This window comes from Schistocerca nitens, chromosome 1, assembly GCF_023898315.1.
Source record: "Schistocerca nitens isolate TAMUIC-IGC-003100 chromosome 1, iqSchNite1.1, whole genome shotgun sequence".
In the NCBI taxonomy this organism is placed as follows: Eukaryota; Metazoa; Arthropoda; class Insecta; order Orthoptera; family Acrididae; genus Schistocerca; species Schistocerca nitens.
In genome coordinates this window covers 740,065,705-740,093,664 of record NC_064614.1, presented here as the reverse complement: position 1 = coordinate 740,093,664, position 27,960 = coordinate 740,065,705, and the positions used below count along the sequence as shown (strand labels likewise).

Sequence of the window (27,960 nt, the reverse complement as noted above, 5' to 3'; positions counted from 1 at the left end):
CAAGTGGCGGCAGGGGAAAACACACACACACACACACACACACACACACACACACACACAAAAGGATTTAACTTTCACAAGCTTTCGGAGCCCGAGTGGCTCCTTCTTCTGGCAGAAGAGTTGAAGGAGAAGGACTGGAGAGGTTTAGGGAAAGGGGTGCTGTTTAGAAAAGTCACTCAGGACTCCGGGTCAGGGGAGACATACCAGATGGGATGAGAAGGAAAAACTGACTGATGGGGTCTGCACCGGATGAGATTTGAAAACCTGAGAGCTTAAAGGTGGAAGACAGGGTAATATGCAAGACAGAGATTACTACTAAAGCATCATGCATGAGTTAATGAGAGTGAAACGCCAAGTGCATTTTATGTAACAGAGGTGGGAGGGGAGATAGCGAAAAATAGACAAGTCAGAAAATGAAAGGTGTAGAAAACTGAAATTGAGTGAAGAAAGGAGTAGTTACTGTTAATATATGCTGAGACAGAAGGAATTAATGTAAATTAAGGTCAGGTGGATGGTGAGAACCAAGGATATGTTGTATTGCTAGTTCCCACCTGCGGAGTTCTGAGAAACTGGTGTCTGGGGGGGAAATGACACACGTCATATACCAGCTGTTACACAAACACCGTTCAGCCTTTTACATCAGCATGACTACCACCCAGTTGTCAGTCAGGATGAATGGGCATAGGCAGAGGGTGTATACAGGCAACACACAATATCCTGTTGCAGAGCATGCTATACAACATGACCATCATGAACTTGGTGCTGTTTCACCACATATGCCATCTGGATTCTTTCTCCATGATAGGTTAAGTATTTCTCATTTACATGTCTAGATTATTTAGACATTTCATGTTGACCTCTAAAGAATGCAAAAATTACAAAGTAATAACAGTGAGGGGGGATTGAAAGCATGTTTGAATGAGAAAAATGTTTGTAAATGAGCATTTGATTGGTTAACTTCAGTTACAACTTACACATCAGTCCCCTAAAATGATTCAGCAGTCTTAAGACAACAGAATTTGTGAAAAATCCTTTGATGGTCCTACGTTTATTACTTAACTATTGTTTCGTGTGCAATAAATGCTCTGTTTGCTTTTAGGGGCCTTGCAAGGACACTTTGTCAGTGTGCTATTCAATATGTTAAATAATATTGCAATTAATAGCAAGAGCATTGGAGACAACATTTCAGAATGTCATAAGCATATTTTTATTGTACATATGTCTCTGCTTTTCCAGACTCCAGTGATGCTAATTGCTTACCTAGTTGTATCGGGCTTCATTCTCACGCACCTTAGGCGACCAATGGGCCGCATGACAGTTACTGAACAGAAGCTTGAAGGTGAATTCAGATATATCAACTCAAGGCTAATTACAAATTCTGAAGAAGTAGCTTTCTATCAAGGCAATAGTCGTGAGAAGCTTACTTTATTGGCGTCATTCCAAAAATTGGTAAGTTAATGTGTCAGTAATTGACTCTTTATTTTGTCTTGTGATTCTAATTACAGTGGTTGTCTACATTCTTGAGTGCTGTAGCTTCATTTCATGATATCAGTGGTTGTTGTTTTCTTTGACTATATACTGCACTACTTTTTTACGTTGATTGCAAATAAAGTGAACTAATTGGAAGAAACAAACCAAGTTGGATTGATTTTTTGTTAAAATTTGATGAAATAGTTTTTAATATATTAACAGCAAAATGGATGATTGTTCATTTCAGGTTAATCATATGAGGAAGTTCTTGGAGTTCAGAGTGCTGATGGGAACCATTGACAATCTTGTCGCAAAATGTATGTGATTCTTTTTAGAGTTTGTTTTAAATCTTTGTAACATAAGCTTTCAATCATAGCTGAAACAATTTCACTTTTATGATTGGCTTAAAAAAGTACTGATACAATTTCTGAGTGAAGGTGGCTGTAGTGTAGCTAAACAAAGTTCAGCGCTAACGAAGAATGTGGCAGGAAAGTAAGAAAACAAGTGAAGGATCAGGTAACATATGAGTGGGAAGAGATAGCCAAAAAGGTGTTTATTACAGGAATCTTAGGAAAATGAGAGTAGTCAATATTGTGCTGGCAGTGTTTGGGTCAGTTCGAAAATAGTAAAGAGAAGTATTTAAGCTTATGGAAGTAGGGCACAATTGAAGACATGAGTAAATTGTGTCTTAAGGAGTGTGATCATTAACAGAAACTATGATACCCTGTTGACGGTTAGACTGTATATGTTCATTTTGGGAGCTTTGTCTGTCACAAGCAACTGTAAAATATAATACTTGTTACACCAGCTATGAGTACAACCATTAATGTAGTAATACCATTAATCTTTTTTTCTTAACTGTAGTATTTTGTACCCTTACAAAATAGTAGTAGTGCTAGACACCATTTAACTCAAGGTAATCTCACACTTTGAATTCTGCTTTCACTGTCACCTAGTTGGTGACATTTGGAGTGAAAAAAATATTCTTGATGTTGTATTGGTATAATTTTTGAGAGAGAATGGGTATTTTCCTTTTAGTATCCGATATTTTAGGTTTTTCAGAAGTTCGGATTTTTCAGCAATTCAGTGTATAGCTCTAAGAGTTGAACAGTCTTAGACACTTCTTGTTAGTCTTCTTAAATACATTGGATGTCCTCTTTCTTGAAGCTTCTCATCCAAGTACTATGAACAAAATGCACTTCAGATGTATTTCTGTGTGTTATTATTGAAGAAACAATACCACGTAACTGACTTTCCATTATTTTTTCGATTGACACTGAGTGCACCCGCTGTTGCCATGAAAATAACGAATTTTCAATTCTTTCCAATTAAAATCAAGCAGATAGAATATTGCATAATTCAAACAAGATTAAAAATTGTAGACTCTGTATAATTACAGAAGAATAAAATATCACATAACTAATGTTAGAAGCACCATGAGCCTGTACATGGATGATGCTATTGTCTAGAGGGAGGCTGCAATGCCAGAAGCCTGTAGCAAAATGCAGGAAGACTTGCAGAGGATCAGTGATTGGTGTAGTTGTTGACACTTGGCAATCAGTGTTAGAAACAAATCTCCACTTTTGTATGCTGCTTCAGTAAAGATTTATTTCGCGGTGAAAATACCATCTTAGGAAATATTGTTAATTTTCGTCATCTAAAGCTTTGGCTGAAGAACTGTTTATCAAGAGGAAGAGAGACGTAACTAGCAAAAACAGTGTGCCATGGCTGCATTCATTTTTGCATTTACATGCCAAATAGACACAGTTTATGTGATATTCCTCTTTTATGTAAATTATTTCTGTTGTAATTCACAGGATCTGTAATCAAATATTCATATTTTTAAAACATATAGTGCATGGTTTTGCATTTTTTTATGTTTGCAGCCAGCTGTCAGCACCTTCTAAATTATTCAAACAGAATATTTACAATAATTTACAAATCTTTTGTAGATTTACACTATTGTTCTATACATCCCAATATTTATTATTTGTCCAGTTGTCATAAAGTTGTAATAGGATAATGTACTTATGAAAAGAATAATTCGGGGAACAGTATGGCTCTCATGTTTCTGAAAACTGGTAAACACTATCAAGATCTTTTATCAGTTGAATAAAAGTTAATGATGATAAGGGTGTTTCGCATGTCAGTCTTGTAACACCAGCTGCGTGACAAATGACATACCCTTTAAATTATTTTGTATTCAAGTCCTTCTATGGACACCTAGATGGCTCATTCAACATAGATGCAGCCAATTTTTTATCCCCACCGAACAAGTGCTTACTCTCCCAGGAGATCGATATCAACGGAATATCTAACACTAACTCTCATTCTTACATGTTCTGTTGGCTTTTGTAATATTGTTTATTGATTTACGTAATGAATATACTTGACTAAAATCTTTTCGTCAAGAATGGATCGTACTGTCTTTACTGTTTTTATTTGATACTACTTCACGATTTTTGTGTTAAAAATGGTTGTTGAGGTGGATAGCTTTTGTCTGTATCATCTTAAGCAATTTCTGCAATTGTAAAAGAAAATTTTTATGTTTTTTATCAATGTTTTTGAAAATGTATTACAAATTTTTATACACTGGTGAGCCAAAACTATATGACCACCAACTTAATAGCATGTCTGTCTGTCTTTGGAACGAAATACAGCACTGATTATACATATTAGCAATTCTGACAGTTCGTTGTTAGCTGGAAATGCATGGCATTAGATGTCTATGCAAAGTTCTTGTAATTCATGCAAATTATGGGCCGCGATTTGTGTATGCGGTGTCGGTGCCCAATAGCGACCCAGGTGCGTTCCATAGGATTTAATTCTTCATTTGTGTGGCCATAGTGTCCTTTGTTGCTTTATAATTCATGAGGGTATTTTTGATCTGTCATTGCAACTACAAAAATGCGTGATTCTTTTCACCAGATGCATTTTGCTTTATTGAGGTAAAGCATCATCAGTGGTGGTAGTATTTCGGCTCCATAGGATTTACATCAGAAAAATTCGGTCACCACTACATCAACAGTAGTTCACTATAATGCCCCTCAAACCACTGCAGCATGGTTCTGGCTCCAAAACAAAGACAACTATACTGCTGAAAGATGACATCGCCATCAGAGAAGACCTCTAGCATGAAGGGATGCAGGTGGTGTTAAGCACAGGAGAATGTCTCCAACAGAATAATATTGCTTCCACCAGCCTGTGTCCATGTTGTGCTTCATGTTTTGAGCCACCATTCACCTCGATGACTGTGTTTGTGGAGACAAGTATCAACATAGTGTAGTAAAAATGTGATTCACCCAAAGAGCTGATACATTTCTACTGATTGACGGTCAAATCCTGATTGTCCTGTACTCACTGAAATTGCAATTGATGATGTTGTTGGGTCAACATGTGAACATGTAGGGGTGGTCTGCTGCAGAGACCCGTGTCCAATGATGTATGATGAACAGTGTGCTCCAAAACACTTCTGTGTCCACCAGCATTCTGCTCTTTCGGCAGAGGTACCAAAGATCACCATCTATCCTACTTTACAGAGCAGAAGGCCTCTGTACCCAACTTTCTGTGAAGAGTCATGGAAATTAAAACATTTAGCACGTAATGGTAGTTTCACTGCCCTACCTCTTTCCATAGATGCTCACAACAGGAGCACATGAACATTCAACCAGCTTCACTGTTTTTGAGATATTTGTTCACAGGCTGTGCATAATAATAATCTGCCCTTTGTCAGTAACTTATCTCCATGGATTTCCTCATTACAGCCCTGTCTTCGCTAGGGTGATCCCTCATCCATGTCTACTCTGCTTACATACTTTCGTTACCGCGTCACATACCCGCAACACCATAAGGCAGCATCAGTGTACCTGTCATTGGATACAAATATGTTACCTCATAACTCTTTAGAAAATACCTCTGTGAATACAGGGTAAAGTTTTATAAGTGTACCATTTCAGACATACAGTAGACTTGTCACTATGTACTAGCTTTGTACCCACACAGTACGTCTTCATATGTTGCAGAGATCATCGTACCTGAAAATAATGTGATATTTCATCTGCTACTGACATTGGTGTGTTCTTGTTAAATAGCTTACTAAAATACTCATTTTTCTGATGCTTTACCTCTAATAGAAGTAAGGTAAAATCATGAAACTTACTACAGTTGGTGGAGTAGTTAGGTGCACTGAGTACTGTGGCTCTTGGAGATAGTTGTGCACCACCATAACCACGTTTTTCCTTAAAGTACATGTGTGCAGCATAGTCTCTGAAATTACAGTAGATGTAGACCAATTCAAAAATTGATGTAGGAAATAGAAGAGATCATCTTATTAAAACAAAAGATTATGATGTTAAATTAAAGTTGAGCTTAATTACATATTCCTTTGAAACAAATGAACTTGAGTGACAGAGCAGGTACACTGCGAACGGGCATTAAGCAAGCTGTTGTACCGTGTAACACAGATCACTCCACAAGCCATTAATAATTCTCTAGTGATGTTAAATAGCTCTATCTTCTATTCAATTCTAGAGCAACTGATCTTCCACCCAAGCTACTGTTAAACGTGGATAATGCTATATGAAACTCCATCACTTCCACCAAACCAAACCACCAACTGTTCTTATCACATGACAGAACACCACCATTCACCCACGCTAATTGCAACACTGGCAATCACTACCATATTTTACTGACTGTAAGACGCACTTTTTTGTGTGAAAAATTGCCTCCAATATCCAGGTGCATCTTATACATGAAATTAATATAAAAATTTCCAGTGTTTGATTTAAAATTCCCGCTAGTCATAAAAGTGCCCGTATATTTAATGCCACAGGAAATCTATCTCCATCTGGCAACATTGGATCCATCTAGCAACAGCAATGCACTGATGTGACAAACATCAGTTGTGGGGATTCACAAGCTTGCTAACACTGTCTTCCTCCTGCCCCACCATCACAAGCACAAAACACTGTCTAGCCTATGATGCTTCAGTGCAGTCTGCAGTGCCAGTGAACTTTAATTGAAAGTGACTTGTGTCAACAGTACAATATTTTTCTTAGTAGCTACTTTAGTAATGGAAAAAATAAAAGGTATTCATATGATGTGAGTTGTAAATTGAAAGTAATAGCAAATGCATAACAACATGGAAACACAGCAGCTGTGAGTGGTGTTTTGGTCTTCCGACGACAGAAAAAAACCATTTGCAACTGGTGGACTCGTAAAGATGAACTGTAAAAAATGATGAAGACTAAATGTGCAAGTAGAGAACTGAATGCAAAATGACCAGAACTAGAAGATGATGTATTGAAATGGATTCAAGGTCACCATCAAAATGACATTGGAATTAATACAAAAATGATGTAATTACATGCTTGTAAGCTAGTGCTTCAATGGAACCTGACAGACTTTGAGGATGGAGTTGTTTGGTGCTACAGGTTTATGAAGCATCATGGACTTAGCATGCAAACCAAAACCAAAATATCTCAGAAAACACCACAAGAGTATGAAGAAGAGATATTATCTTTCCATTGCTTTATTATTCAAAATTGAAAGAAAACCAGTGTGGAACTGAGCCAAACAGTGAATATGGACGGAGCTCCTCTGACATTTCATTTGGCGAGTAACAGAACTGTTTCCATGAAAGGTACTAAAATTGTAATTATAAAAACAAGTGGACATGGAAAAAATGCACTACACTGTTATCCTTTCATGTTGTTCTGATGGCACTAACCTTAATGCAACTATCATTTTCAATAGCAAAACAATACCAAAACTTTCTGAAGTACAACCAGGTGTTGTTGTTCACATACATGACGGGGTTGGCTGGACGAGGCTGGTACGAAATTATGGATTAACAGAGTGTGGGAGAGAAGGAAAGGTGCTTTATTGAAGAAGAGTTCTCTTCTTATGCTAGATCAATTTAGTGGTCATTTGAGCTTGCTAGTATTCCAGAAGGACTTATTTCAAAATTACAACCTCCTGATGTCTCAATAAATAAACCACTTAAAGTGTATATGAGAGAGGAATAGAACAAATGGATGATGGGTGAAACTCGACATGAATTCACGCCAAAGGGAGCTTTAAAACGACCTACGATCAAACAAGTGTGTCAGTGGATAACACAGTCTTGGTCTAGAGTGAGAGAAGACTTTATTGTTAAATATTTCAAGAAGTGTGGCGTAAGTAATGGTCTTGATGGCAGGGAAGACTGTCTTATATATGAAGAGGACAACAATCATCATTATTATTATTATTTATTATTATTATTATCAGGGATTTTAAACATCAGTTCAGTTTTATAAACTAGATTTTGTAAAATCCGGTTTTCAATCTACTAAAAATTCTTATTTTTTAAGAAAATTACTTAAAAATTAAGATGTCTTTTATAGTCGGTAAAATACAATACCTGCATACCTGGCTTCCTGTTCTTCTGTAGACTTGTTTTCCTGGCCTCTGATGCCACAAATCGACCTCAGAAAGTCTCTCACAAGTACAATGTAAATTATTGAAATTATTCAGAACTCATTACTATAATATATGCCATTACATGTGTGCAAATGAAACAAGAAAAGGAAGCTAAAATGGTAAATTCTGTGTTGATTTGTACCCAAGACATACACTATTAAATATTGTTCTTAGACTGCGTAATTTGTAGTACAATGGGATGTATGTAAATAACAAAATGCTTCAAAAATGTTGGGTTGTGGTTTGAAAGGAAATTATCTCCTCTTTCTCATTATGTATTCAGAAGTAACAAAAGCTAATCAATGACGTTTTCTGTCACAATCTGATCAATATTAATGAAGATATAAAATTTATAAGTGCCAGCACACTTCATATGGCCTTCCTTCTAAAACAGTTGTTCCAAAGTACAGGTATTGTTATTAGTAATTCCTTCATTTTGTACCCTGTGTTAGTACTTGCCTACTATTTATTTTCTATGTGTCACCTTTAGTTACATAGTCCCTCAGTATGAATATTCTCCATAATCATCAGCCAGCTCAGAACAGAAGCCACTTCCCGCCTCCAGAATATTGGTCTCCAAATTTTTTTTTTCCCAGAGGTAAATCCTGTTGTCTGCAAGTGGTACCTGCCTTTGGCCAACAGCCGCACACTTGTCTACTGGGCCCTCATGCCAGTTTCCCAGCTTACTAGAATTCTTCATCTGTGTACAGAAACAGCCCATGTCAAAATCTATTAGCTTATAACTAGTTTTTTTTTTTTTTTTACACAGTCCACATACCAAATCTGCATAACCTATGTTGATATTGTGCAGCAATCCATCGCATGTACTGTTCATTCTGTTTCAGACTGTGCCACAGTAGTTGGCTTTTTTGCAGTGAGCCTGCCATTTTTGGACCGTAATCATCCAGAGCTCGCTATCTGCGGAGAGCAAGAAAGATTTAGAGTGAGTAATACACATTACTGCCACTGGCACATTTGTGTAATTTTTACTTTTCAGGGAGATGGGTGGTTACTTCCATGCTCACTAGCCATTGTGCATGCCCCTGTAGGAGGCATGCAGTATTGTAAAGTGAGCTGAGTAAGTCAGAATAAATCATTGCAAAATCCAGGCTGGAATATAATTATGAATATGATGACAGATCACTACTAGTCACATCAAAGAGGCTTTGAGCAGCAGCCAGCCATGTAGAAAATTAGCTGCAATAGGTGATAGGCATATGAAAGTAGCATGGAGGGGGGACAGGGGGTGGATACTAGAAATAGAGGTAAAGCGTCCATGCTGGTGTAGTTAAAATAAGAGGATGGTAGAGAGATAACTGGAATCTACACTCCAGAAAAGTAGTACCTTTTTTTAGGACAAAAGTGCTTTCTCAAAGAATTCAGTGAGCTTTTTCTGGAAGCAGTAGGGAGCCACAGTGTTATGTTCTCAAGACAGTCCGAAACAACAACATAACTGAGATGATCTGTTTCTCCTTTGTAGCTCACAACAAATTGATGAACACTGGCTTCGTGACTTGTCCAGTGATAGCTTTGGACCTCATTCTGCATCAAAAATGAGCAGTTCTCTAAAAAATCACAGTATACAGCAAACTGTGAATCTTGTAGGCTTTCTCTAATGTGTTTCATAAATGAATTTTGTTATTTTTTAATAAAGTCATGATGGACCAAGATAGACAGCAAAATAAATTGATGAACTCTTTCATTGATTTTTGCGATGTTCCTAATTCACACCTGTCCACAGAAATCCACTGTTGGAAGGTGACATCGTCCATCAGCTTTTCTTCGAATACCTTCTGAAGTATGGTGTTGATTTCCTTATTCCCGGGCATGAATTACAGTCTCCCAAATGACTATCTATTGATATTGGATTGCACAGAACCTTCGCAAGACAATTTTTATATGTCTATATTTCTCCACTTGTTACAGAGTTCAGCCTAGCATTTTCAATCATAAATTTCAAATTTTGGTGAACGGCACATACACACACTGTGTGTGTACCACAGGGGCCTGCTGGAATACAATTATTAGGCCAAAACCTTCATAAATTTGGAAAAAAAACTTTTTAAATTACAAAGAACAAGTCTCTTTGAAGCATTAATTTTCTGACCGCCACTGTCCTTCATTGAAACACAATCCTTTATTCCAGGCATGGCCCTGCTTATGTTGTTGCTCTCATAAAATGACCAAATGGTGTGGAAAGTTTATACTCGCAGACTTTTCCCTGGTCTTTGATCTGGATTTTCCAAAATGCTTCTGCTCTGTAATAGCTGCTTTGCTTGCCAAACCATGTAGTTTGTTGTTGTTGTTGTTGTTGTTGTTGTTGTGGTCTTCAGTCCTGAGACTGGTTTGATGCAGCTCTCCATGCTACTCTATCCTGTGCAAGCTTCATCAGCTCCCAGTACCTACTGCAACCTACATCCTTCCAAATCTGTTTAGTGTATTCATCTCTTGGTCTCCCTCTATGATTTTTACCCTCCACGCTGCCCTCCAATACTAAATTGGTGATCCCTCGATGTCTCAGAACATGTCCTACCAACCGATCCCTTCTTCTGGTCAAGTTGTGCCACAAACTCCTCTTCTTCCCAATCCTATTCAGTACCTCCTCATTAGTTATGTGATCTACCCATCTAATCTTCAGCATTCTTCTGTAGCACCACATTTCGAAATCTTCTATTCTCTTCTTGTCCAAACTATTTATCGTCCATGTTTCACTTCCATACATGGCTACACTCCATACAAATACTTTCAGAAACGACTTCCTGACACTTAAATCTATACTCGATGTTAACAAATTTCTCTTCTTAAGAAACGCTTTCCTTGCCATTGCCAGTCTGCATTTTATATCCTCTCTACTTCGACCATCATCAGTTATTTTGCTCCCCAAATAGCAAAACTCCTTTACTACTTTAAGTGTGTCATTTCCTAATCTAATTCCCTCAGCATCACCCGACTTAATTTGATTACATTCCATTATCCTCGTTTTGCTTTTGTTGATGTTCATCTTATACCCTCCTTTCAAGACACTGTCCATTCCGTTCAACTGCTCTTCCAAGTTCTTTGCTGTCTCTGACAGAATTACAATGTCATTGGCGAACCTCAAAGTTTTGATTTCTTCTCCATGGATTTTAATACCTACTCCGAATTTTTCTTTAGTTTCCTTTACTGCTTGCTCAATATACAGATTGAATAACATCGGGGAGAGGCTACAACCCTGTCTTACTCCCTTCCCAACCACTGCTTCCCTTTCATCCCCGTCGACTCTTATAACTGCCATCTGCTTTCTGTACAAATTGTAAATAGCCTTTCGCTCTCAGTATTTTATCCCTGTCACCTTCAGAATTTGAAAGAGATTATTCCAATCAACATTGTCAAAAGCTTTCTCTAAGTCTACAAATGTTAGAAACGTAGGTTTGCCTGTCCTTAATCTTTCTTCTAAGATATGTCATAGGGTCAGTATTGCCTCACGTGTTCCAACATTTCTACGGAATCCAAACTGATCTTCCCCGAGGTCGGCTTCTATCAGTTTTCCGTTCGTCTGTAAATAATTCGCGTTAGTATTTTGCAGCTGTGACTTATTAAAATGATAGTTTGGTAATTTTCACATCTGTCAACACCTGCTTTCTTTGGGATTGGAATTATTATATTCTTCTTGAAGTCTGAGGGAATTTCACCTGTCTCATACATCTTGCTCACCAGATGGTAGAGTTTTGTCAGGACTGGCTCTCCCAAGGTTGTTAGTAGTTCTAATGGAATGTTGTCTACTCCGGGGGCCTTGTTTCGACTCGGGTCTTTCAGTGCTCTGTCAAACTCTTCACGCAATATCATATCTCCCATTTCGTCTTCATCTACATCCTCTTCCATTTCCATAATATTGTCCTCAAGTACATCGCCCTTGTATAGGCCCTCTATATACTCCTTCCACCTTTCTGCTTTCCCTTCTTTGCTTAGAACTGGGTTTCCATCAAAGATCTTGATATTCATGCAAGTGGTTCTCCTTTCTCCAAAGGTCTCTTTAATTTTCCTGTAGGCAGTATCTATCTTACCCCTTGTGAGACAAGCCTCTACATCCTTACATTTGTCCTCTAGCCATCCCTGCTTAGCCATTTTGCACTTCCTGTCGATTTCATTTTTGAGACGTTTGTATTCCTTTTTGCCTGCTTCATTTACTGCATTTTTATATTTTCTCCTTTCATCAGTTAAATTCAATATTTCTTCTGTTACCCAAGGGTTTCTACTAGCCCTCGTCTTTTTACCTATTTGATCCTGTGCTGCCTTCACTATTTCATCCCTCAAAGCTACCCATTCTTTTTCTACTGTATTTCTTTCCCCCATTCCTGTAAATTGTTCCCTTATGCTCTCCCTGAAACTCTGTACAATCTCTGGTTCTTTCAGTTTATCCAGGTCCCATCTCCTTAAATTCCCACCTGTTTGCAATTTCTTCAGTTTTAATCTACAGTTCATAACCAATAGATTGTGGTCAGAGTCCACATCTGCCCCTGGAAATGTCTTACAATTTAAAACCTGGTTCCTAAATCTCTGTCGTACCATTATATAATCTATTTGATACCTTTTAGTATCTCCATGGTTCTTCCATGTATACAATCTTCTTTTATGATTCTTAAACCAAGTATTAGCTATGATTAAGTTATGCTCTGTGCAAAATTCTACCAGGCGGCTTCCTCTTTCATTTCTTAACCCCAAGCCATATTCACCTACTATGTTTCCTTCTCTCCCTTTTCCTACTGATGAATTCCAGTCACCCATGACTATTGAATTTTCGTCTACCTTCACTACCTGAATAATTTCTTTTATCTCATCATACATTTCATCAATTTCTTCGTCATCTGCAGAGCTAGTTGGCATATAAACTTGTACTACTGTAGTAGGTGTGGGCTTCATATCTATCTTGGCCACAATAATGCGTTCACTATGCTGTTTGTAGTAGCTTACCCGTACACCTATTTTTTATTCATTATTAAACCCACTCCTGCATTACCCCTATTTGATTTTGTATTTATAACCCTGTATTCACCTGACCAGAAGTCTTGTTCCTCCTGCCACCGAACTCCACTAATTCCTACTATATATAACTTTAACCTATCTATTTCCCTGTTTAAATTTTCTAACCTACCTGCCCGATTAAGGGATCTGACATTCCACCCTCCGATCCGTAGAACGCCAGTTTTCTTTCTCCTGATAACAACGTCCTCTTGAGTAGTCCCCGCCCGGAGATCCGTATGGGGGACTATTTTACCTCCGGAATATTTTACCCAAGAGGACGCCATCATCATTTAATCATACAGTAAAGCTGCATGTCCTTGGGAAAAATTACGGCTGTAGTTTCCCCTTGCTTTCAGCCGTTCGCAGTACCGGAACAGCAAGGCCATTTTGGTTAATGTTACAAGGCCAGATCAGTCAATCATTCAGACTGTTGCCCCTGCAACTACTGAAAAGGCTGCTGCCCCTCTTCAGGAACCACACATTTGTCTGGCCTCTCAACAGATACCCCTCCGTTGTGGTTGCACCTACGGTACGGCTATCTGTATCGTTGAGGCACGCAAGCCTCCCCACCAACGGCAGGGTCCATGGCTCATGGGCATTGAATTCCTACATTATCTTCCCTACACTATGTGATTCAGGCAGGAATGTTAAAATCATGAGTTTTGTTTCTTTCTGCTGCTTAAATTTATGAAGTTGGTCTTCAGATTGTTTAAAACTGTATTTTCTGATACTTCAGTACCACTTTCAGAAGACTCTGTGTTGACACAAAAATTCTTGTTCATAAAAGAATCGATTCTTTTTCTCTTTCCTGCAGAATATCTCCTAGTGCTGTATTTTTTGTGTTTACAGGAGGATCTCCTAACTCTTGAAGACAAGTGTTAAGGGACTGTCAAATCTGTGCCTGAGAAGTAAAAATCGGACTTTGATTGGAGTCGGACCCCATTTTGTTGTCAGCATCTATTTCAGCCTCCTGCTCTTTCCAAAGTATATAAAGTTTTTTCCTACAGCTGTCACAAATTTTTTTAGTTTTTGGCATTCCAGGAAAAAGTGTACATATCCATTCTGAGAGAGTTCTCAGTCCTTTTGTTTGCCAACTATGGTTCACTCTTCCTAAAGGATTGAAGCAATGTAAAATTACACGTCACTTTTCACCAGCTTGTTATCTTAATGTCTTGAACCAGCAACACCTGGAATTTGGAGAAGAAATTAAATCACTGCAGTGGACGTTGGATTTTATGTTCCCTGATTTTACATTTTTCTGATTCTACAAGAGGACAACAGTTCAATCCCGCGTCTGGCCATCCTGATTTAGGTTTTCCGTGATTTCCCTAAATCTCTCGAGGCAAATGCCAGGATGGTTCCTTTGAAAGGGCATGGCCGACTTCCTTCCCCGTCCTTCCCTAATCCGATGAGACCGATGACCTCGCTGTCTGGTCTCCACCCCCAAACAACCCAACCCATGTTTCTACGCCATAATCCATAAGATTAATGCTAAAAATTCCCTCAATTTGTTTCTTCCTAGCAAGGCTTACCTTGATTCTACATTCTTGAGATTGTTCTCGCTGTGGGTGGTGATGCAGTTAACTTAGGCTGTTGTGGAGAGGGGAGATGTTAAAGAGGAAATGCCAATGTAATCCACAATTGGTGTTGCCAACACAACTTGCAACATTTATCTTCACCACACAATTATGGTACAATAAGTGCTAGGTTATTGACTTTTGCAGAAATTGAAAAAGAGGACAGTCGACACAAAGTATTCCAAACAAAGCCAATATGTGACGAAACTGAACTAGGGGACCAGCCGTGCGTTAAGTTTACATTGTCAAACAGGGTGATTTTGGGCACTGCAGTGATGTCAAGTAGTATGATCTATTGGCTTTTTCCCGCTGCTTTGCAATGAATTGCCGCTAATTTTCACCTCCACGTCCCAATTATTTTAAGCATGAGGTTGTGTTTGCTGCATTCAGAGACTTTTATTCGATGTTGAATGTTTACCTTGGAAAATACCCGAGGAGCAGCCACAATGTTGAAAGTTCATACAGTATTATCAAGTAGCAACTTTCTGTTGTTGCGACCAGTGGAAAAGTATTGTAACTGCAGTTATCAACAAGTTCAGTAGCCTATAGCATTGAGACAATCACTGTACAAGTTTGTTGAGGTTTTTGTGTAAAGTTATAAAATAACAATGGTTTTTATAAAAATGTGTGCTTTGTTGGTTGATTCGGACATTGCCGAGAATGTATAAAAGCGAGAAAAGTGCTCAAGTGTGGTGTAATTATGACCTAGAACTTTTAGATAGAGCTGTTTGTGAGGTTAATTGAGGCAAATTATTGTATATAGAAAAGTGAGCGATTTCGATGGTATAACTAGATCGACACATCTGTGTTTCTATCATGTTTACGTGTGCCGTTCTGCTGATCCTCTTTCTGCTGCGGATGACCTACTATTAGATCTAGCTGAATAAAAATGTTCGGGTATTTATCATACAATATATGTCTCTCTTTGTGTGCTATCATTTGCAAAAAAGCTCGTTTCAGTATCTTGAACTATTTATGAAATATGACTATTTTGATGATCACATGATTCCCGATCCACACCACGCATTACTGTCTGTCAAATATAAAAACCAGAACCTTGAGAATGAAGCAAGGTATCATTCTCCTCTAAATTTTAAATAAATTTTGATATCTTGTCTAGATCGTATTTGCTGCATTGTATTAGCTAAAATCTACCATACACACACTCTATGCAGGGTGGTTTTACCTCTGCAAAATAATTTTCATTTTTAAACACTATGTTGGATACCAGACGAAAGCCTGTCTAAAGAACTTTAAAATGACACATTTTGCAGGTCTGTATCTCATCTGGTTCTTGAGAAAATGGGAATTTACTACTCCGGGGTGTTGCAATTTTTAATGAACATTTGAAAATTCAAGTCTTAATTAATTTTTAATTAAATACCAAACAATTTACAGTTTTCATTCACAACTATGTAGGGACACTAAGTACACCAAATTTCATGGAAATCTAAGAGGTTAAGGTAAATTTTCATTCAAAATAGTGCTGATTTGACATAGAATGATCCTGAAGTAGATCCTGATTATCTAATTGGTTTTTCAGCTAAGGATCCAAATATTTGTTAAAGATTGTATCTGTATAATAAATATGTGTTTTAAGGAGTACAGCTGGAAAACTGTAAAGATTTATTCTGACTAGATAAATTTTCTCAACAGCTGTACTACACTTATGGGCGGATGCTTGTAAAACTTGCTGAAGCCATTGGACGTCTGGTTCTGGCTGGCAGAGAAATGACAAGGTTAGCAGGCTTCACAGCAAGAGTTACAGAAATCATGGGTGTACTTAAAGACCTGAACCAAGGACATTATGAGCGTACAATGGTCTCAGACTCTCGCAAGACTCCAGAAAGGGATGACAATGGTCTCATTAGTAAGTTCATTGACATTATTTGAAACTGTAGTGTAAGCACTAGGTTCAAGAAATGTATGAATTGCATTGCAAGTTACTTACATCCCTAAGGTGTGTGTGTGTGTGTGTGTGTGAGTGTGAGTGTGTGTGTGTGTAATGCTATTTACTGCAGGGACAACAGGAACTCTGCACAGGTGTGGTGCTCTCACTCACATGTCTTTCTTAACTGACAGCACACTTCCCCTATTACCTTGTATCACTTTTAGTGAATACGTCATGTTAGATGGCAGTGCAGTCGCACAAGGATAATCGAATGACTTGCATTGAGCTTGGTTTTGTGTTAGGCTATATTAGGAAATTTGCAAATTTGAAGCTCTGTACAGCACATAATAAGAGCGGTATTAGACTGTTACTGTTATGAGAGGATACACCTACAAAAATTAAGCTAGTTTTGCAGCTACGTTACACCAGCAATATTGTGTACACCTCATTGTTCCCTGTAAAATTCTTACTTTATTCAAGCTTTGATATAGAAACAGAGGCAAAAACTAGTGTATAGCACATTGTTAGGAATGGAATAAGTGATTATAACTACATTGTAAAGAAATAAATTTTAGTATCTGGAACTATTCTACAAACATTGCAGTGGCTACATTTCTGGATAGCATGGATGACAAACAGTACAAATTTTCATCATCATGTTGTAATTTTGGTTCACTGAAGTTATAACAAAGTTTGTGCCAGACTGTCAGCACAAGGACAAACACACAATTCTGTAAATTTTCATCAGTTGGGTTGCCATGCAATCATGACTTACTTAGTTTCATAATTGAAAAAAGCATTTTGCACACACACGTAAGGCTGTAAACATTGAAATGACTTTTTGCAACCACGTTATAGAGACAGGGAAACTCTTCCGGAGGGAAACCTTATAGAACTCCTACACGGGTGAAACATGAAGGAATTGGTCTTTCAAACGGGATAAGTTCCATAAGCAAATACAAAAGGGTGCTTTCAACTACAACAGCACACACATTCCAAAAGAGGTAAAAATGAATGTGAGGGTGCCAGTGTCCTAAAAATAGTTCAGAAAACTGTTCTTCTATATTTCTTCCAACACCACAATGAATTCTCCAAACTTCACACTAGAGAGCTTAGAGAAATGGTTGGTGGTGTTTGTCAGAAGTTATCTTCCCCCACAGTGCATTTTCTTTTTAAGTGCTTTCACTTTTCCCATCAAAACACAAATAGTTGCTTCTCATCTTGCAGCATTGTACTAAGAGTGTGTTAAAGTGTGCAGTCATGTCCACTAAACACACATTATCTGCAATCCATTCTTTATCTGATAATATTGGTTCCTACTTTCCTTTTTCCTTCGGAAACTGAACAACAGTGGGGCTTAAATTGAAAAATCATTCCCAACATGCCCCTCAAATTAACCAATATATTTCACAGTAACTGATAACATCTCCATACTCTTCATTTAATTCCATTAAAAACTGTAGAAACAGAAGATGTAAGAACCCATGTGATGTGAGAAAATTTATTATTCGTACTACCAATTTCATCATGTGCTCCTGCTTGCAAATTTATCAGAAAGTGCATTCTGTGAGTTATTTGAATGTGTGTACAAAATTCCATTTTCTCTTTGATAAACTCAGTATTGTTGAACAGTTTATTTGGTCTGGCAATTTGGAACACTATGTTGCGTCTTACTTTCAAAGACAGGCCACTATAGTTGGTTGCTGGCTAAAAAGAGGAAACAGTACAATGGAGTACAGTGGATTTCTACAAGCAAATACATACACGATTTGCAAAATAGTCACAGCAGAAAAGCACAGTGACCCAAGAAGGGATTTATATATTTATTCCAGTTATTAATCAAAAAAATTTATACCAGGGTATTAATTTCGGTCAGTAATGACCATCTTCAGATCTGAGTACACACAATTTTCTAATCACACTGACTGTACTACATTTAAATATGTTGGCTCAATATGATTAGAAATCTGTTGGTGCTCAGGTCTGTAGATCATCATTACTAACTGAAATTAATAACATAGTATAAAATTTTGTGGTCTGCAATTGAAGTAAATATACAAATATATACAAATGCAAGCAGCGCAAATGAAATGAATTGTATAGGGTACTCATGTTGGAATCGGCTCACTGAACAGCATTGCATCTTTTTAGGTTCACCAGCTTGCCTGCTCTTCCATCAACAAATAAATGTGTAACTTCTCTGTGCATGGTGTTGTAGTGCCATTCTATAGCAAATTTACTGTGCCTGGTGATTATGTGACGGCTGAAAGGACTTGATAATTCTCTTCAAAAAAGAACTGTGATTCCCACAATTTTTAAAAGCTTGTGATGAAGGGTTAATAGATTGCCTTTTTTGAGTGTATGTTCCATAGCAACAGTCACTGCACTGTTGAAATTCCTTTATGCCACAAGGAAGTAGCAAAAGTTAAACAGCACAACTATGATGACCCGAAGATGGCTGGGCTGGCTGAAAAATGCCATACCAAATGCCGAACGAAAGTGTGACATTGAACTTTTAAACGAAATGTCATTCCACGTTGAGTAGTTGTAAGAACAACAGCACGTGTGAAGTTCACATACCATGGTAAACCCTTTTTTATGGGTATCTCTTTTATCAGTTTACCACACTGATATTCATTGATACATTTCAATCTTTCAGAGGATCGCAGGCATTACAGTCGTTACAGAATGAAGGCTTTCACAACTGGATGATACAGCTGCGGGTAAACCTTTGGGGATGTGAGGTCATGGTCAAAGACACTCCTCCATTCCTGACGTTTCATCCAGGAGTGCGCTTCACATCTTCAGAGGTGCTCCTCCACTGGGTCTTGCCAGGTCAGCAAGACCCAGCGGAGGAGTGCCTCTGAAGATGTCCAGCACAGTCCTGGTTGAAACGTCAGGAATGGAAGAGTTTCTTGGACCACGACCTCACATCCCGAAAGGTTTACCAGCAGCTATTAGTCGTTAGTCATGAGGGAGTTAAACCAGCTGTGTAATTTATGTATAAATTTCTTCAAAACTGTTCTATGAGAGTGTCTACTTTTTTGTCTTCAGTTACTTTAACCAGCAATTCTAATTAATAGTCTTACTCTACTGGCTTAATCGATTTACTACTGATGTTATGCTAACAGAATATTGAGATTTTGACCATACAAATTCAGTGCATCATTGTTGAAGAGGATATAACATGATGGTGTCATTTTAGAGTATCTTATTGACACTACACACAAATTGGCAGCCACCTAAGATCATTCATGGATTTCATTGTCCTCTCTTTTTTTTTTTCTCTCCCCCCAGGGAAATGCTATAAAATCTAGGGATGATTACAAATAGTTGATACATTGTGTAGCAACATGTGACACAGCAACCATAAATGAATATAAAAAATACAAGTACATAGGTAAGGAAACCTAATGTCAGTCGAGCATAGCATCAGCAGTAAATCAGTTGGGAAAGTACAAAAAGTGTAATGTATTAGAATCACAGATCAGAATGACTGAACATAAATGACATTTACTTTGTTCAGCAAAATGTAGGCACCTTGCAATTTTCCAGTTTACAAAAATTGATTTTTGCGGTATATACAGGGTGGTCCATCTGAAGTTACAGATGAGATTATCTCAAAAACTATACATTGGGTAAAAATAGTGGGTAAGACAAGTTCGTAAGTTCAAAGAGGGACATCAAATGATATTACATGTGACCCGTAGGCCCCACCCCCATGGGTGGGGCGGGGGGCAATATCTAAATCTTAAATGGAAACCTCCATTTTTTATTTCAGATTCGGATTCTCCAGAAAAAAGTAATCAAGTTTTTTCTGAAACATTTTTTAAACCATTGACAGATGGCGCTGAAGTTGAGAAGAATTAAAATTGGGGAAGTACTCCGATTTATTTAAAATGATCGGAGAAGGCCGCGCCAAATTGATACAAAATGTGCACCAATTCTTTCATTATGCCAAATTAAGCTTTTTTATATATTTTTTATTGCAAAATGTGTCCTACCCACCACAGTTTTTGATGGAGGGAGGCGCAATGGTATTAAAATCTCGTTAGGGAACTCTTCACAATTGCATTACTCATCTGACTGTGGCGCTACCATGGCCAAACTGCGAACTATGGCTCAGTATAAAGGTCAGTGCCATGTGATCAGATGTCACTTCACTTTCAGGTTATGAACCGTAAACATCAGCTGATGAAAGTAAATTATTCTTTAGTGAAACAGGGCCCACTATCATCCTCCAGAGATTGTTGCTATGATGATAATATTAGGTGAATGCCATATCAATTACCCTGCAACTGCGCATTTTTATGCAGATCGTTTCCCAAACAGACGATATCCAGGCGAAAACATTATTTGAAATTGCACTCGATGAGCTCGAAATGGATACATGCACCATCCACCATGTCATCGTAAATACAATGAAAATGATGCTCGTACTGTTACCATTCTCGCCTGTGTTCAACTGTATCCCGAAATTAGTAGTTGTGCGATTCAGAGACAAACTGGAATACCGAAATCAGCTGTTTTGAGGATTTTGAAGACACACAAATCTCATGCGTATTGTATCACACTGACACAGGCATTAATGCTGAAAGATATGCAAATACGCGTGCATTTCTGGCAATGGGCCTTGAAAATGATAAGAGGTGACAATGGTTTTTTTATACGTGATGAAGCCACATTCAAAAACAATGGCGAATTAAATGGCCATGATTGTCATTATTGGTCCCCTGTCAATCCACACTGGCACAGACCCATTGACAATCAACACAAATGGTCGTTAATGGTCTGGTGTGGAATATTAAACAGTTGCTTGATAGGACCGTATTTCTTGACCGAAATGTTACTGGGAATCTTATTTACAACTTCCCCGTGATGATTTGTTGAGCTAATGGAAGATGTTGATTTAGAAACTAGGCAACAAATGTGGTTCCAACAGGACACAGCAGCTCCCCATTATGCTACAAATATGCAGAACTGTTTTACATTTACAGTACCCTGGTGGGTGGATAGCACGCAGCAGACCAATTCAGTGGTCTCCACATTCACCAGACCTAACATCTCCTGATTGTTTTACTTGTGGGGTTATTTAAAAAATATTGTTTGTGAAAGACAGCCCACAACCTCAAACGATATGGAGCAACGCATTCGAAGAGCATGCGCCATACCACGGGATGTGCTGTTTGAAACTGGACAACTTTCGCAGATCATTGACTTTATGCATTGAAGCAAATGGGGATAATTTTGAACAATTTCTTCATGGCTAATTTCATTAATTAAGCACCCCAACATGTGAGAGGCAAGGGGACTCTCACTAATTAAGCACCCCATGGGAACATCATTCTACTACGTCCATGTTGTTGTCCTGGGTAATGCTAAAAGTAGTATACAGTACATTTTGTACAAAAATAGCTTAATTTGGGGTAGTGAAAGAATTGGTGCACATTTTTTATTGATTTGATGCGCCTTTCTCAGATAATTCTAAATAAATCAGAGTTCTTCCCCAATTTTACATTTTTCTTAATTTCTGCGCCATATGTCAATGGTTTTAAAAAATGTTTCAGACAAAACTTGATTACTTTTTCTGGAGAATCTGAATCTGAAATAAAAAATGGGGGTTTCCGTTTAAGATTTAGAAGTTTGCCCCCGCCCCACCCAAGAGGGTGGGGGCTACGGGTCACATGTAGTATCATTTGCTGTGCCCCTTTAAGCTTACGAACTTGTCTTACCCACTATTTTTACCTGATGTATAGTTTTCGAGATAATCTCATCCGCAACTTCAGATGGACCACCCTGTATATACAGCAAAAATCAATTTTTATAAACTGGAAAAGGGGGCGGAGGCTGGACGTCACATGTACCATTTGATGTCCCCCTTTGAGCTTACGAACTTGTCTTACATAATGCATACAATATAAAACTGTGTCATGCACATGACCAAAGACAGCGGAAAATGTTAACAAGTTATAAAAAGATCCCACAAAACCATGAACAAACTGCAGTAATCTCACGTAATTGCATTGTGCATGCACCTAGCTTTGAAAATTAGATCAGTGAAACAAAACTTTGGTGAAGGGCAAATGATTTCAAATTCGCCAAGTCTTGTTGGATGCAAATACGATCCATGCTTACCACTAATGTTGTACGAGAGCACAAGACAGCTGCAGTAGCGGGTGAGAATTCTAGCTGTAGCATCTGAGTTCTGCTTTAAGTTGTAGACATCCTGCTCCGCTCCTCTAAGGCCAAGCACACTGCCTCAAGATCCGCAGAGAGGTGTCTTCTACAATGTTCCTGAAGCAAGTGTGTTTTTACCCTCCTCTACATATGTTCACTGGTTTTGCCAGTGTTTGGTTCTCAATACCCAATTGCAGCAGTCCTTGCGACTTCAGACCAATGATAATTTAATAAACGTGATAAAGAATTCCCTACTCTTATTGATTTTGCTATAGTTAAAAATGATGTATAATGCAGCCTTGGTGCACGGAAGAAGGCCGAAATCTCTCCCACTGCATAACAGTGTTCAGTTTACCCACTATTTTTACCCGATATATAGTTTTCGAGATAATCTCATCTGAAACTTCAGATGGATCACCCTGTATATTAACCTCGGTGTTGGTGAAAGTCTAAATTCTGTTGTAACTTTGAGACTGTTACCAGTGTTTTGCCACTCAAAAGAAGTCATTTAAATCTGAAAAACGTGTTCATAATTTTACTGAAAAGCAATAGGTCTCAAATAAGAGAATACACTGAAATAATTAAAATTTTGAAATTCCTTGATTTTAGTTGAACAGAACTCTCAACAAACTTTATGCCTTCCCAAGAAAACTTCATTCATTTTATATGATTGTCTAACTGATGTTAATTAGAAATTATTAAACATGACATTACATCATATACATGTGATTGCTCATAAGTGCATCTTCATAAATGTATGATTGCTCATTGTGTGAGAGTATCATCCCATTGTTCAGAATGAAGGAGTAGGACAGAGCTTCATAGCAAGGCCTATGCCTTCCACAAGTAAGGCATAGGCCTGCAAGCAGTGAACACTGTACCCCTCTCCCAATATCACAGAGATATGTGTAAACAAGGAAGTCAAATCTGAGTGAAATGCCTGGAGAAATCTAGAAAGTCTATGTATTCTGTCACACTGCTGATCAATTACTTCATGCTGCAGGTCAATGCATATTGGGCACTGGAAGCTTTTTCATTTCCCCATTTTGTTGCACTATGGATTGTGAGTTATTTCCCAAAATGATTGGTGCTCCATCATTAAACATGTTACGTGCAGCATTGTACCAGTGATATCCACACTTTCAAAGAGGGTTACTGATTATGCAACAAACTCATTACAAATATTTTGCAATGTGACTCTGAACATCATCTGCCATAACCTGTATGGGACACAAGAGTGGCATGTTTTATGATGATATAGATGTTCAGTTGCTACTACCAAGCATTCTTTTATTAAATTACCACCCATGAAAGGGTGCAAGGACTTTGCTAAAAGTAGTACAGTTTTCTTGCTCCTCTGAATGGCACACTCGCATCATTTTTCTCCCTCTTTTTCTTCCCCTTTAGAGAGCTTCCTTTTTAGTTTTAAAAGTTCTTGTTCATGCTCAGGGCCTTCACATTTTCCATTTTCGTATTCTTCAATGCGGTAAGATATAATATAAACTGAACCTCCTGAAGGTACTCATTGCCTTATGATGAACCAAATATTTTGCAAACCCATCTTTTTGTGTAACAAGATAAGATTCCTGGCACATCAAAATTGACCCTCTCGAGTTTGAGTTGGCACTTCTCTCATGTTGTCACAACTACATAATGTGCGTACATTCCCTTCACTTCACACCACACAACAACTGTTCTGCTTGTGAGCAAGAACCTAAGCATGTGCAAGTGGTCTCACTCAAAATCGGTGAGTTGTGAAGCCCTGGAGTAATGGGGTGTAATGTTTTGCGGGCGCGTGACCAATACTTATCAAATTTTACTGGCGATAAAAGCATGCCATGTCTGGTTTTTTTATCTTAATATTTGGGATTTTCACTCTTTTCTATCCGTTTTACAGTACAAGGAAAACCATGAAAGTGTATATAAAAGATAGGCTTTCATATACTGAGCAAGAGGAATATAATAGACTGTGGGTGACTAACTTGCAACACCAATGTAGTATTGAAGAATTAAGATTGTGTATATGGCTCATATGTACTACCTGTTATTTATCAGAATGGAGATGATTAGTTGTGAAGTCACTGTTTTCTTTTTATTTATCTGTGTTATCTTGACATATGTCAGCTTCCATTTACATTTGTTCTGTTAGATCTAAAGCTTGCATGAAGATTGCTTGCTAAGGTAGATGTTTCACACACAAAAACAATTTGCTTCATAAGTCTCCAATATAAGCAGGAATTTGACGTGTTTTGTCATATGCAGTGTATTCTAAACATTTGATGTACCTGAGTAATAATAACTTTTCTATATTCCAGAGAATGTAATGAAGCCTAAGATGCCACTTATACCAGGATCAGGAAGAATAATTTTCCAGGACAATATTATAAGATTTGATAGAGTGCCTTTAGTTACACCCAATGGAGACATGCTTGTTGAAGAGTTAACCTTTGAAGTACGATCAGGCATGAATGTTTTAGTGTGTGGTCCAAATGGCTGTGGCAAGAGCTCACTATTTAGGGTACTTGGTGAGGTAAGTGCTTTTCTCATTAATATTGTTCATACTTGAAGGAAACAGGGATGACAGCAGATTATTTTCATTGGACATAAAAAGAAATTGCCTTCTATGGAGACTTGGTAGAACGTTACACAAGGGAAAGCTTCAGTGAAACACCAGACACAGACAATAGATTTCTGAGAATTTAAGAAGTGACAGAAAAAATGGCTTGTAAGCTAGATTTAAGAGAGAACAGATAAAGTAGAATACGTTTGCATAGAAAATATAAGTGAGATAGGACAAACCATGAAGAAACACTAAAAGAGAAGTACCAAACTATAAACGAAAGATGGAAAAGGAAAATAAAAACCTGACTGGATGTGAAGATAGTGGGAGGAAAAAACTAATGAGTGTGGAGATTATTTAAAAGGGCTCACTTAAAAAGAGAGATTATCCAAAAATGTTGTTAACCCATTAACATTTTTTTTTACAAATTATGTTCTCAAAAAATGTTTATTGATTTCAATTTCCTTTAATGAAGGAAATTACATATAGACATATAAATATAGCTGTTAAAGCTCAAACAATGAGCTACAAATTTTTGAAGGTTAATAAAATTCTGAGTATGCTCGAGTGCTGGACTTCAACTAAAGTATCCTGAAACTTAGTTATTTTTTAGTTTCTGTGTAGGTATTAAGTCACACCATGTATTTCACAGTTCCCTGTGAACAGAAATCTTGGAGGAGTTGGCTGGAGCACAGTGGATATATTTATCTGATACCACTTATGAGCACTTGTCGATCATCTGACAAATTGTCATCACTTTCAGTCAATGAAGTAACAATTCTTCACTTTCTGAGCCACTAAATTCAATCTCAAACTGGGAATCCATTTTTGGAACTGCTCCTAAAGAACAATATAGGCCAGAGGCAGAAAGTGTGTGTTTTGTTAAGCACTGAAAGCCCCAGAGACTAAAGGTGACATTAAATGGGTACGTCATCAACCAAAACATGACGCACAGAAACTCACATATGCAGGGTTTCATTTTTTCCATGCTCTGTTTCTAAGTTGCCCTAATGTATTCAGGATTTTAAATTTCTGTCAAAATAATAAAAAGAGAGAACTCAGGACTTTATGTGAAGAAGTTAATTGTATCAACAGAAAAATATGCCCGGGACTATCATGATCTTATTTTTGGATGTTTTCACTCTTCCTTTTCCAGAAATTCTTCATTCTCTCAGAATATTCTGTCTTCTGTTCGTCTGTCAACTTTTTACTGGATTGTTGCGTTGTTCTTTGCTCGAACTTCACATTCATGATTTTACTCTGGCATTCATTGTGGTCTTAGAGATTTTCTATGTTGATCTGTTGCATGTCCCTCTGGGCCTCCTTTAGTCACTCCGTGCTACGTTTACTCTTTGTTATGATGTTGAGTAGTTTCTTTTCTGTTCTGGTGTTCTCTATCCTATAGATGTGTATACAGGGTGTTACAAAAAGGTACAGCCAAACTTTCAGGGAACATTCCTCACCCACAAAGAAAGAAAATATGTTATGTGGACATGTGTCTGGAAATGCTTACTTTCCGTGTTAGAGCTCATTTTATTACTTCTCTTCAAATCACATTAATCATGGAATGGAAACACACAGCAACAAAATGTACCAGCATGACTTCAAACACTTTGTTACAGGAAATGTTCAAAATGTCCTCCGTTAGCGAGGATACATGCATCCACCCTCCGTCACATGGAATCGCTGATGCAGCCCTGGAGAATGGCATATTCTATCACAGTTGTCCACAATACAAGCACGAAGAGTCTCTTCATATGGTACCGGGGTTGCGTAGACGAGAGCTTTCAAATGCCCCCATTAATGAAAGTCAAGAGGTTTGAGGTCAGGAGAGCCTCTACCAATCCATCGGTCACCTAATCTGTTGTTGAGAAGCGTATGAACACTTCGACTGAAATGTGCAGGAGCTCCATCGTGCATGAACCACATGTTGTGTCGTACTTGTAAAAGCACATGTTCTAACAGCACAGGTAGAGTATCCCGTGTGAAATCATGATAACGTGCTCCATTGAGCGTAGGTGGAAGAACATGGGGGCCCAATCAAGACATCACCAACAATGCCTGCCCAAACATTCAAAGAAAATCTGTGTTGATAACATGATTGCACAATTGTGTGAGGATTCTCGTCGGCCCACACATGTTGATTGTGAAAATTTACAATTTGATCACGTTGGAGTGAATCCTCATCCGAACAGAAAACGTTTGCACTGAAATGAAGATTGTCACATTGTTGGATGAACCATTCGCAGAAGTGTACCCATGGAGACCAATCAGCTGCTGATAGTGCCTGCACACACTGTACATGGTACGGAAACAACTGGTTCTCCCGTAGCACTCTCCATACAATGACGTGGTCAACGTTACCTTGTACAGCAGCAACTTCTCTGACGCTGACATTAGGGTTATCGTCAACTGCATGAAGAATTGCCTCGTCCATTGCAGGTGTCCTCATCGTTCTAGGTCTTCCCCAGTCGTGAGTCATAGGCTCGAATGTTCCGTGCTCCGTAAGACGCCGATCAATTGCTTCGAATGTCTTCCTGTCAGGACACCTTTGTTCTGGAAATTTGTCTCGATACAAACGTACTGTGCCACGGCTATTGCCCCGTGCTAATCCGTACATCAAATGGGCATCTGCCAACTCCGCATTTTTAAACATTGCACTGACTGCAAAACCACGTTCGTGATGAACACTAACCTGTTGATGCTACGTACTGATGTGCTTGATGCTAGTACTGTAGAGCAATGAGTCGCATGTCAACACAAGCACCGAAGTCAACATTACCTTCCTTCAATTGGGCCAACTGGCGGTGAATCGAGGA

The 27,960-nt window shown here is 38.2% G+C and overlaps 1 protein-coding gene across 1 annotated transcript in view; it reads left to right on the top strand.

The window, feature by feature from the left end:
- The window catches only part of LOC126260298 (ATP-binding cassette sub-family D member 3), a 102,161-nt gene that overhangs the window by 52,948 nt on the left and 21,253 nt on the right, over positions 1–27,960 (top strand). The window contains exons 8-12 of the mRNA XM_049957624.1: positions 1,237–1,449; positions 1,718–1,787; positions 8,781–8,878; positions 16,170–16,383; positions 24,897–25,111. Of these exons, the coding sequence (XP_049813581.1) occupies positions 1,237–1,449; positions 1,718–1,787; positions 8,781–8,878; positions 16,170–16,383; positions 24,897–25,111 (810 nt within the window). The remainder of the gene's footprint in view (positions 1–1,236; positions 1,450–1,717; positions 1,788–8,780; positions 8,879–16,169; positions 16,384–24,896; positions 25,112–27,960) is intronic.